Source organism: Fringilla coelebs (genome assembly GCF_963513975.1).
Source record: "Fringilla coelebs genome assembly, chromosome: 27".
NCBI lineage: Eukaryota > Metazoa > Chordata > Aves > Passeriformes > Fringillidae > Fringilla > Fringilla coelebs.
The window spans coordinates 1914874-1927066 of record NC_140053.1 but is presented as its reverse complement, the minus strand read 5'-3'; the positions used below and the strand labels follow the sequence as shown (position 1 = coordinate 1927066).

The following is a 12193-nucleotide window of genomic DNA, read 5'->3' as shown; positions in this document are numbered from 1 at the left end:
ACAGACAGACACAGTTGCTTTGCACTGGAGGTTACTCACTATTATCTGTCCTGATGTTTCTGTGCATCTGTGCAGTAGAATGCAGAAGGATGCTCCCAGGGAGCTTCTTGGTCTCAGCTTCAGCAAGTTCCTTGTGCTCTCAGATTTGTCATCTAGATGTCCTGGACAGCAGAAGGGATGGGAGGTCAATCTGTGGTTGGGAGGGACAGGAGCAACAAGGGCACTGCTCTGTGGGAATTTACCAGCCCTTTCCCTGGATGCACTGTTAGAAAGTGTCCCTTGTTTTTATGTCAGTCATGTGTCACACACAACCTGCTTGATTATGGATGGGAGTGTGAGGCCCTGAGGGCACAAACTGCTGTTTGTGTTCTTGCCCTGATGGAAGGTCTTAAAGGAGTCTCAAAGGTGCTATTGTAATAAAAACTAAGTTTACTTAAATAGTAAACACTGCAGGCATGAGTATCTTTTTTTCTTTCTTTCTTTGTAGGAAATAATTAAGCTGTTGCCCTTCCACAGAATATTTTTGGATAGACTGGAAGAGAATGAAGCCATCGACCAGGACCTGCAGGCATACATCCTTCACAGGATACACAGCAGCTCCGAGATCCAGAACAACATCTCGCTCAACGGCAAAATGGACAACACTACGTTTGGCAAACTCAGTTCTCACCTCAAGACCTTGAGCCAAGGGTCCTACCTATACCTGAAACTTACTTTTGATCTCATAGAGAAAGGATACCTAGTTCTAAAAAGCTCCAGCTACAAAGTGGTCCCAGTGTCCCTGTCCGAAGTGTACCTGTTGCAGTGCAATATGAAGTTCCCAACACAGTCTTCCTTTGATCGGGTCATGCCTCTCTTGAACGTAGCAGTGGCTTCTCTGCACCCTTTAACAGATGAACATATTTTTCAGGCCATTAATGCAGGTAACATTGAGGGCACTTTGGAGTGGGAGGACTTTCAGCAGAGGATGGAGAACCTTTCTATGTTTCTTATCAAACGTAGAGACATGACGCGAATGTTTGTTCATCCCTCTTTCCGAGAATGGCTTATTTGGAGAGAAGAAGGTGAAAAAACCAAGTTTCTTTGTGATCCAAGGTAAGCAATTGCTCTGAGAAATCAGAGCTTACCAATGTGTTACTCTACACTGGTACCTGAATCATCTTGTTTTATGAATTGCACGCGGCTGCAGTTACTTTGTACAGAGTTTGCTCTGTGTACGCTGTCGGTCTCTGCGTTCTGTCCCCATCACCTGAGGTCTTTATGGAAGGAAACAAGCACCCCTGGGCACACACCTGACTTGGCAAACCTAACAGTCATCTTGAGAATGAGATGAGCTGCTCCTCAGAAGGCCCCAGGCTGCCTAGCTGGGTTATCACCAGGAGCAGGTTACTCCTGCCAGCTCAGTGCTGGAGAAAGGGACAATGATGCCCTTTCTCCAAAGGTATCAAAAGCACAGGAAGTAGAAGATAAGAAGTGGAAAGATGAATAGTGTGGATACATCTTTTGTAGTTGCTTATTTTTCAAGTTGTGTTCCTCGTAGTTCTGCTAAAGGTTTTTTTGAAAACAAAATAAAGAGCAGAATTGTTCTGTAGTGATTTTGCACTGTAAATGCATCTGTAATCTCTAGCCTGACAGCAGCTGAGTTCCTGGCTTAGCTCACAGGGAACAGAATTTAATCACAGTTAGATTTATGTTCTCTAAGCCCAGTGATCTCTATCAACAACATGACTTTTGTTTCTGGTGACAAGTGGAAACAGACCATCTGACTGTCATTCTCATCATTTCCCCTCATAAGTTTTGCTCCATTTTTCTGCCCATTTCTTAAAATTTGATTATAATCATCAGGGAAACACTCAAGGATGTGCCCAGTGACCCAGTGGTCAGTCTGAAGACAATCTCATGGTGTCTGCTGGAGCTGGAAAGCACCTGGCTGAAAGGCAGCTGTGGCTGTTAGTGGTGTCAGAGTAATTTACACTTTAAATTTCAAGGTAAACAGGCTGCAGTAGGAAAATACAAAATAGCTCCTCCCAATGGGCATCTTCTTGTTTTTAGTGGGTTCTCACAACATTGCTGTTGAGTGAGCCCTTGGTAAAGCATCTCACATCAGCAGGTGCCTTCAGATCAATCAAAGAATTATTTCATATCCTTACTTGGAAGTCACTGAGTGCTTTCCACCACGTTTTGCTGTTGTACCCTTTTGCAGTGTCTGTGTGGTGCTTGCCCCAGTGGAGCTGAGAGCTTCCTCCACCCCAGTCACTCCCCCTGGTGCTGCTGGTTTTGTGGGGCCTGGCTGCAAGAGAGCTTGCTTTGAGCTGGGTGAGGGGACAGCAGCCAGTCCTCCTGGCAATTATCACTGCCAGAATGACCCCTAACAAGAGCAACTCAGAAAAATCCCTGCTTTCCAAATCCCTGCTTTCCTCACTGCCATGGGAATGGAGTCTGGGTGCAGGATGCTTCCCTGGTGGGTGAGATGTGTGTTGGGTGCTGTGGGTGGTTGCAGTGCCTGTGGCTGAGTAACCTGGGCAGTGTGGGTCCAGAAATTCTCTTCATCCTCACAGTGGTGGGAAAGGGCACTCTCAGAGCACCACATTCAGAAGGAAATTCAGATTAGATGTTTCTGCACTGAAACAAAGTGTGTAATCAGCACGAAGGCACAAATCAGACTGTGTTCACTCAACAAGTCACCAGAAAGATTTTTGCTCAACATTTGGGTTTGGTGCTGCCTTTCCTGAGCATCACAAACACATTGTGCTGCCCTCAAGACTTTTTAGGAGATTTTCAGATATCACTTTCCATTTCATATGTTCCATTAATGTGAGGAAATTAATGGTGACCTTATGGGGACCACTGATGCTCTGTGCAAGCAGGGTATCCCCACAGAGCTGACCTGCCTTAGCTCCTTCCCACAGGCAAAAAGAAATTCCAGTTCATCAAGAGGCTCTCACTATCACAGGCATGAGCCCATACATACTGGAGCACTAGTATATATATATATATATATATATATATATATCTGATGTATAATGTGCACTAATTGCATTATGCTCTGCTGCTAACTAATGAAACCAGAGTGGATTAATAGAGAGGGATCCCTGAGTTACAACACCCCACAAAATCCTCCTGTCCTGCTGATACTGAGCTCAGAGCAGGGGAAACCCTGAGCAACAATTAAGATAAGTCATGATTTTTCATTTTATTTCTTGGAAGAGAAGCAGAGCTGGCCACTGACAGAGCTCACAGCAGTAGCCTGTGAAAATGTGTCTGCATCTGGTTTGTTCACAGCCAGATGGATTTCTTTCTGCTCACTTGGGAATTGAGAAGACATGACAACTGTACAGAGCAGTCCTGGGGGCTGTTGTACGTGAAGCAGTTTGACCCTCCCGTGTCAGCACAGTGACAGTCAGGTTGCTGAGGCTGATATTTTTCCCTGCAAGAAGAGCTTTGAAGTGAAATGTGGGTTTGTGAAGCTGCTTTTAATTGACTGACCCTGACAGTGTGTCCAGGTGTGAGACCATTACAAAGGAAATTGGGATAATGGGCCTCGTGTCCACTCCTCTCCCAGCACTGCAGCTGGGATAATCTTCCTGATTTCATTAGTGAGAGCGAGTTCTCATGTTCTCAGAAGGGTGGAAAAGAGGGGAGGGGACAGGAGGAACACCCTGTCCAGGAATTATCACATTTTTCTATGCTTTTAAGAAAAACAGCAGCTCTCCACCCTGTGGGGTTTGGGTTAGCCTGTTGAGATGCTGACCCTGTTCTTTGAACCCTCATCATGTGTTTGCTGTCCAAAGCAAAGGCTAATTGGCTCTGAAGGGCAACATTCTCACTGCTGCTCTCCCCAGAGAGGATCCCCTCTGTTTTTTAACACAGGGCTCCAGTGAGGCATTTGTCAGAGCACTTAACCAGCATTGCAGTAACGACCTCCCCAGCCTGTCAGGCCAGCACATCAACCAAGTGGCTTCCTTGACAAATAGCATAAAACATTTTAGGGAAAGACCCCAATCCTTTGTGACTGGTGCTTGGAGAAAGGAGTTCTTACTACACATTCCTCCTACACTTGTATTTCTAACCCTCAATTCTGCTCTAATGCAGTGCTTTTTCCTACCCAGACTTAATCAGAAAGTTCTATGCAATTATTTTCCATGTTTTTACAACACTAATAAATGTTTTATTCTTTTGCTGCTGCTGAAAGGGCTGTGAGCAAGACAGAAATGAAGTGATTTTCCCTGGCAAGGCAGTAAGAGAGCTGTAGTCAGATATGAACCCCAGAAGTGAAATTACTTTATCCAGGTTTAAGTGTAAACATCTGAGTTACTTGTCTAGACTTGCTTTATAGCCAGAGGAGAGAAATTAGAGTGATTAATTTCATCCTGAGCTAAAAGGCTGCAGTAGGTCAGATGAGGAGTGCCTGGGAAGCTTCTCCTCCAGCTGAGTTATGAGGAATCTCAGGATCATGGGCTCCCCAGGAGATGTTTCCAGTACTCACAAGGCTGGATGAAGTGAATCTTTCCAGGCTGCTCCTCTACCCCACACACAGGGTTTTGAGGCAGATTCACAGATTTTCCTCCCTTGTTCAGGAAAGCTGAGGTGGGATAAAGATACTCTCAGTGCTGCTGCTGTGTGAGCATCCCAGTTTGGGCTTCTGTGTCTCAGGGTGGCACTGGACCAGCCCATGCTGTGTGTGCTGGTGGTGGTGGCTGAAGGAAGAGGCTCTTTGTGCTGCTTGGGGCTGTCCCAGCATCCATGGGACCTGAGCAAAATGAAGCATTTTACATCTTCACCTCAGGTGCTTCACCTCTGGCTTGGTGCAGCCAAATCTCCCCTGATTTTAGGGCCTGCCATCCAGGTGTGTGTTGCTCAGGCAGACACTCCCATCCTCTGGAGTCCTTGGAGCAGTTCCTGTGGCCTCTTCTGGCTGCTGACTGAGGTGAGCTGAAGCCCCAGTCCCTGTGTGACCCCCAGGGTCACTGAGGCACAGCCATGCTGCCCAGGGAGGTGACCCGTGCAGGACTGGGGCTTGGCAGAGATGGAAGCAGCAGAGGGGGTTGGTGCCTTTGGTGAAGATTTGCTGTTCCCAGGGTGTCACTGTGGGACACAAGCTCACACCTCTGCTCTCAAGGTGAAGAGAAAAAAGGGAAGTTGATTTTCTGACTCCCAACATTTAGAGTTTTCCAAAAGTGACAGTGGATTGGAGGGTGACAGTGCCACCTCTCCAATGACACTGCACAAACCAACAGTCCAATTTCTCCTCCTCCATAAAAGAATGCAAAACAATGAGTTATTTACAGAAAGTGTGTGAGAAAGTTCACTACAAAAATGTCAACATCAGAAGGTTTAGAAAATCTTCCAAAATCAGGACGACACTAGGGCAGTGGGTTTTGAAGGATAAGCATTTTCTGAACCCACAACAAGGCCATTTCCTCACCTCTCCCCTCCCCTTCAACATCCATAAACCAAATCTGTTTGTCAAACCCCAGCTGAAGATACCCTGCATGGATAAACATGCAGCAGCAATCCAGGCAGAAGGAAACAGCTCTCATCTAACACCCCAGTTGCCATGGTTTCTGTCTTTCAGTACAATACTCTGTAGGTATTTTACATTTTCCTTTTTCTCTCTTGGGATCACATTGCAAGTGGAGACTTTTCCTGCACAAAATTAATGTTTTTATGTATTACCCAGCAAAATGATAGAGTGAAGGCTTTAGAGCAAAATTGGAGGTTTTGTTTTATTTTGATGGAATGCTGAACCTGATTGACAAATAACAGTCCTCAGTGTAAAGATAATTCATTTAGAAAGTTGGGAGAAAAAAAGAAGTTGGTGAAAGTGATATTTCTAGCAATTCAGGGATGCAACAAACAGCTTTAAATGGGGAGTTGGTCCTTGCATTACATGTCTTAACTTCTTAAAAATTACTCCCAGATCAGTCCTCCATATGGCCATCACTTGGGCATTATGGTGCATGGATTAATTGATTTTCTTTCTCTTTTTTATTGTAAGACTCTCCAAAGCTCTTAAGATAGACTCAGATTGATTGCTAGCTGAAATGATCAAGTGTTCACCAAAACCCAGGGTAGCTCTTAATCTCAAATCCATCCATGAGGGATGGATTTTACTCAGCAAAGCAAAGGCATCGTTTCAATTCAAGGTGAAGCAGAATAATGAGTTTAGAATTTATTTGAATTCCTTATATATTAGGCAGAAAATTAAAAATAATGCAGTGCCCGAGAGTACCTTGTGGGGCCAGAGATGAAATAATCAGGTTTTCCAAACCAGACCAGATCTGGTTGTTCATCATTTTCACAGCTCTAATTCTGGCAGAAGTGTGGTGGAAGTGGTGGCTGAGCTGTCATTTCGAGCAGAACTTCCTCTGCACCCATTGAAAGGAAGGAGAGTACAACATTCCTCACTCTTTTATTTTACCTCTCAAGCCATATTCATTGAGTGCCATGTTTGTGAATCACAGAGATGAGTCCATCATCATGTCCTCCAGTAAATTGGAGAGGCAAACCCAATCTGTTCACCAGGTATGGAGTGCTGACTCTGAGAATACAACTTTCAGGCATCCCATATGTCTCCCAGAAAAAAATGTTTTTGATTGCATGACTTGGAACCCAGTAATTTTGAAATGTAGAAAGAATGGGTGGTAACTCAACAAAGGGAGTGTAGAAAACTTACCAGATGCAAATTCCACATCTCCAGCATCTCAAGGCATTAGTGAGAGAATCATGGAGGGATTTGTGTTGAAAGGACTTCAAACCCATCCAGTTCCACTCCTGCCATGGGCAGGGACACTTCCCACTACACCAGGATGGTGCAAACCCCATCCAGCCTGGCCTGGGACACTTCCAGGGATGGGACAGCCTCTGCTGCTCTGGGCAACCCGTGCCAGGACCTCACCAATCTCACAGGGAAGGATTTCTTCCCAAATCACATCTAACCATGGAAAGCCATTCCCCCTTGTCCTGTCACTCCAGGCCCTCTCCAGCTGTCTTAGGGTCCCTTTCTAATCTCATGCAGAAATCAGGGGTCAAAAATCAATCCCTAAAGCCATTGGTAGCAAGCTGGGAATCTGTAAGAAGGATTTAGCAGTGCAGTGAAGTGACTTTTCTGCAGGTTTTGCCCTGAAGTGCAGCTGCAGTGTCAGTTGGAAGAGACAAGGAGGAAAGGCACAGATGAGAAATGGTGACAGATGAGATGGAGAGCAGATGTGGGCAGTGCCACCAGAAAGGACATCAGCAGAGCAGCTCGTTTGAACTGGCTCATGATGCAAACCTCAGCACTGGGATGCAGAGAGGGGTTGGGGATATTCAGTCTCTTAATTTACTGTCCTCATAAAATCTGCTCTTTTTCTTTTCTTCTGGACTTTAAACTTCTGTCTGCTGGGCCATTTCCACATCTAAATGGAAGAAAATATTCACAGAATAATTCATCCTGTGGCACTGAGCCACCAGGAAGACAGGAGTAGAGTTAACCAGAAACTGATTGAAGAAAGAAATGTTACTGAATTTCTTTATTCCTGAAATATTAACACCCACTTCTAGAGCAAAATCATCTTCCAGCAGTGCAGGAGAGAGTAGCCTTGACTATTTAATTTGATTTTTTTTTAATTATGTGAATTCCTTCCAAGTTAATTTGCAGTTATGACATCAGAGGGAAACTACATTACAAAAAAAATCAATAAATCAATTTAGGTGATAAACTGTTCCTTTGAGAGAGGCTCCTGGAGCTGAGCTTGGTCTTTCTGCAAGGGAGAGGCTCTGGGCTTTGTCAGAGCACACATCAGGCTCTGCACTGCAGTTATGACATTTCACTTGGCAGAGCTGAATAAAATGGGAATACACATCTTTTTGAAGAGCAGATTCACTGGGCACAGTGTCAAACCTCTTGATTTGGGAATGTTTTCATGGGATTAGCTGGAAGAAGGGAGATGTGGGTATAAATCAGGGAATTTGAGCGCTGGGGTTCAGAAGTGAGCAGGACTGATTCTCATTTAATGTTTTACTTGTCTTTTACTCTGGTATTGCAATGCCTTAACACCAGAGTAATTTTATAACTCTTTAAAATCTTTTTTACCTGAGAACTGGAAGAGTTCAGATGATGCACAGATCTGGAAGCTTTCAATATTTTCTTTTGTATTTCATCATTCTCCTTCACTGCTCTTTGGTCACCCCAGTATTTTATCAGTGAGACTTTGTCCTTTTCCATCTGTGACGTGAGGAATGAGGTCACCTGGGGACTGTGCTTTAGGTACCAACATCCAGCATCATCTTGCTCTGCACCCAGAGCTGTGTGTGACTCATGTTTGGGTGGATAAGGGACATTTGTGGAGACATCAGATCCAGCATCTATTTTTAAGTGCATGGAGTGACAGGACAAAGGGGAATGGCTTCAAAATGACTCGAGAGTAGGTTTAAATTGGATATTAGGAAAATACTCTTTCCTGAGAGGGTGGGCAGGCCCTGGATCCCTGGCAGTGCCCAAGGCCAGGCTGGGCAGGGCTTGGAGCAGCCTGGGGCAGTGGAAGGTGTCCCTGCCATGGCAGGGGTGGCACTGGGAGGGACCCTTCCAACCCAAACCATTCCATAATTCCACATAACCTTGTGTGCAGCCCTCTCTCACCTTCCTTAGAGCTGCTGTAGGTGTGCACTGGTTCCTGCTGTGTTGGAATGATCAGAGACTCATCTTAATGTCTTTTTTACATATATAATTATCTATATGCACACTGTATATATGCACATTTCTACACACACATACACCTCAGTGCCCAGCTAGGCAGACTCCTGACCATGACAGGAGTTGATACAGGCACAGAGAGCAGATTAAAGCTGCAGGAGCTGAGCTGGCAGAGCTATTAATTTTTCACCAAAAAAAAAAACTTACATTAAAAATAGAAAAATCTCTGATGATAAACTCTGCAGTGGTGAAATTCAAAGCATATCATTTCACTGAGCTCCTTGATGTAGAAATCATTACTGCCACTCTGCTGTATTAAAGGAAAAAAAAAAAAAGCCTGTGCTGTTGCAGTCTGGTTTAGTTTCCAATTAATGTTGACAGAACAAGTATTTATCAAGCAGCTGAAAGCCAAGGTCTGGGAAAGCATTGCAGAGGTAATGTATTACTCATGAATACTGTACCTCACTCTGGAGTAGTTCGTCCATGCCTTATTCATGACACCAAAGTCATGTCTGTGATGAAATTTAGGTAAATACCCTTCCAACTGCAGCTGAAGAGCAATTTGGGAGCTGGCTGCACTGCTGTGTCAGGCAGGAGCTGCACTTCAGCTCTTGCTGTGAAGAGCAGGCACCTCAGAAGCTTCTGGATTTTCAATTCATGCTTAGGATTAATGCAGTTACAGATCCATCAGAGCATTCCTAAACATTCTCAAAGAGATTTTCACCAACAAGCAAAAACCTGGTGTTATTTGCTCTCCTGTGATGTGGAACAGAGAGGCAGAGGGGTGTGGCTGAAGAGTCCTTGTGCACAGCCTGTCACAGGCTGGAGCAGAAGGATGCTGCTCATGATCCCCTGCTCCTGATCTCCCCAGAAAGGGAAGGAGCTGAGGGCTCTGAGTGGTGGAACCATAAAACCTTGGGATGGTTTGTGTTGGAAAGGCCATTCAGTCCAACCCCCTGCCATGGGGACACTTCCACTGTCTCAGCTTGCTCCAAACCCAGTCCAGCCTGGCCTTGGACATTTCCAGCCACAGCTGCTCTGGGAAACCTGAGGGTCTCACCACCCTCTCACCCTCCCAGGGCAGCCTGTTTTCCTAATGTCCAATCTACCTCTGTCAGGTTGAAGATGTTCCTCCTTCTGTCACTCCAGACCCTTGTCCAAAGTCTCTCTCCAGCTGCCTGGTCAGTGATTACAAGTTCTTGAACTCACACCACCGACCTTGGGGTGGAGCTGAGCACCTTGACCCCACTGCAAACCCACCTGAGCACCTTGGCCCCATTGCAAACCCACCTGAGCACCTTGGCCCCATTGCAAACCCACCTGAGCACCTTGGCCCTGCTCCAAACCCACCTGAGCACCTTGGCCCCATTGCAAACCCACCTGAGCACCTTGGCCCCACTCCAAACCCACCTGAGCCCCTTGGCCCCACTGCAAACCCACCTGAGCACCTTGGCCCCACTCCAAACCCACCTGAGCACCTTGGCCCCGCTCCAAACCCACCCCAGCACTGGGAGTCTGATGAGTTCGTGGGATGCTCTGAGTGTGTTACAGCAATTAACAGATTTCATCATCTGGCAGAACGGGGCAGGTTCAATCCAGCAATTCTGTTCCACTTGATTCCAGCAGTGTCTGGCTCCACTCAGGCTGTGTTTCCCAGTCACTTGTTTCCTTCTGATCTGCATCTCCTTCCTCCCCATGGACATTCCCAGAGGTTAATGAGCAAATTCATTTGTCTGTCTTGTCTGATGGGAGACCTGACATTCTCCTCCCTTTCCAAAGATGGGAAGGCAAGGCAGCAAGCTGGGGTTAACTCAAGGTGCTATAACCACTTCCAGGGCCCTTCTGTTCCAGCTTTTTGTGTTTTGTCCCTTCTGTTGGTGCTGTGTGGAGAGTTCTCACAGCACAGATGCACGGGATCAGAGGCACTCCCTTGCACTAGGGCATGGTGATGGGTTTTCAGCACTCAGCTGAGGCATCAGAGCAGGGTTGTGATGGGCACAGTCACCATCTGGAGAGGCTTTTCCTCCACTCAGGGGAAGCATGGAGCACTGGGATCCCAGCACGGGCTGTGTGCCAGGCCAAGGTGTGGAGAGCAGCTTGACAGGCAAAAAAAAAAAAAAAAAAAAGGGGTTTTCTTCAATTGCTTTTTATGACCTAAGAGTGAAAGTACTGTAAGTCAATAAAAACATTTCAACAAACAGTTATTTGAGTTGATGGTGCCTCTATAAACAGAGCTGCATTTTGGAATGAAGCACAAACAGAATCCCCCAACAGATTTTATTACCTGTAAATGGGATGTGGTGCCCTCTCACCTGTACAAACCTGGGGATCAAGTCCTGCCTCGTAAGAAAAAATATTATTTATTTTTCCAGCAGGCACATTCTTGTCCTCCCAGCACCATGAGAGCATCCCTGGGCTCTGCTCACACAAATCCATGTGTTACCAATCCAAAAGGAGCTTCATTGGCAGGGCTCAGGGGACACCTTGCCAAAAACCTGGCCAGGGCGTTGGAAGTCATTCACTTTTTTCTGAGTTTATTTTGAGATGGATAGTATTCATCCCTGAATGGGGATGAGCTGGTAAATCCCCACTGCTGTGAAAGCCTCTATCTTGTGTAATATTTACTAGATGTTTGGCCATCCAGGGTATTTCTTTGCTTTGCCAGACAGGGATGAGCTAATAACATTTCCTGTCCTTAAAAGCCCTTTTAAAGCCACAGTTGATATCATATTTTATTTTCATTGGCTGGAAGGGGTTAGATTGCTTTTAGTGCAGTCACATTTTTATGTACTTCCAGAAATGAAGTGGCTTAAAAGGACTCCCTTGGGATCAGCCAGGGGTTTAAGGAAGAATATAATTTTGTTGGTAAAACCAAAAAAAAAAATCACACTGAGGTCCCAGGGTGGAGCCTCTCTGGCTCCTGCTCTGCTTGCTGCACGTCCTGCTGTGGCACCCACACGTGCCTGGGGCACCTGCAGGAGCAGGTATTTGCTGATCTCACCCAGAAATGATGTTACAGCTTCACATTTCTGCACCATGTGTGCTTTGTGTGTCTGTGGGGAATCATCTTCTCACATCTCTGAGAAGATTCAGCCGTGTTGAACCTGCACCATTACAAGATGGAAATCTGTAAATGTTTAAAGGTTTAAAAATGTATGTAAAATCTTCTTTGAAACAGAATTTATTGCCTTATTTTTATTATTTTTTTGCCTTAAACAGGACTTGGTTGTAGTTCAGGTAATTTGCTGTGGTTGTCAGTCTGGTAGGGCATTGCCAGAAGCATCTTTATTACTGGAGAAGCTGGAGAACGTGTTTAGAAGGAGTTTTACAAAGCAATAAAGTTGTTTCATTCCATGGGACTCTCCACAGGGTAGTGAGTGCAGGTGTCATTTAAAGGACATTTTATTCAAAGCGTGGATATTTTAAATATGGCACTTTTAAATATTGGTTACAAGCTTTGCAAATGTGGTTTGCCTCTGTGAAATGACAATATGACAATTAAAAATAGCACTTCAGCTT

The 12193-nt window shown here is 45.4% G+C and overlaps 1 protein-coding gene across 1 annotated transcript in view; it reads left to right on the top strand.

Moving 5' to 3' along the window:
• Positions 1-12193, top strand: part of TANC2 (tetratricopeptide repeat, ankyrin repeat and coiled-coil containing 2) — a 125897-nt gene that overhangs the window by 90745 nt on the left and 22959 nt on the right. The window contains exon 14 of the mRNA XM_084222419.1: positions 488-1095. Coding sequence (XP_084078545.1) covers positions 488-1095 — 608 coding nt within the window. The remainder of the gene's footprint in view (positions 1-487; positions 1096-12193) is intronic.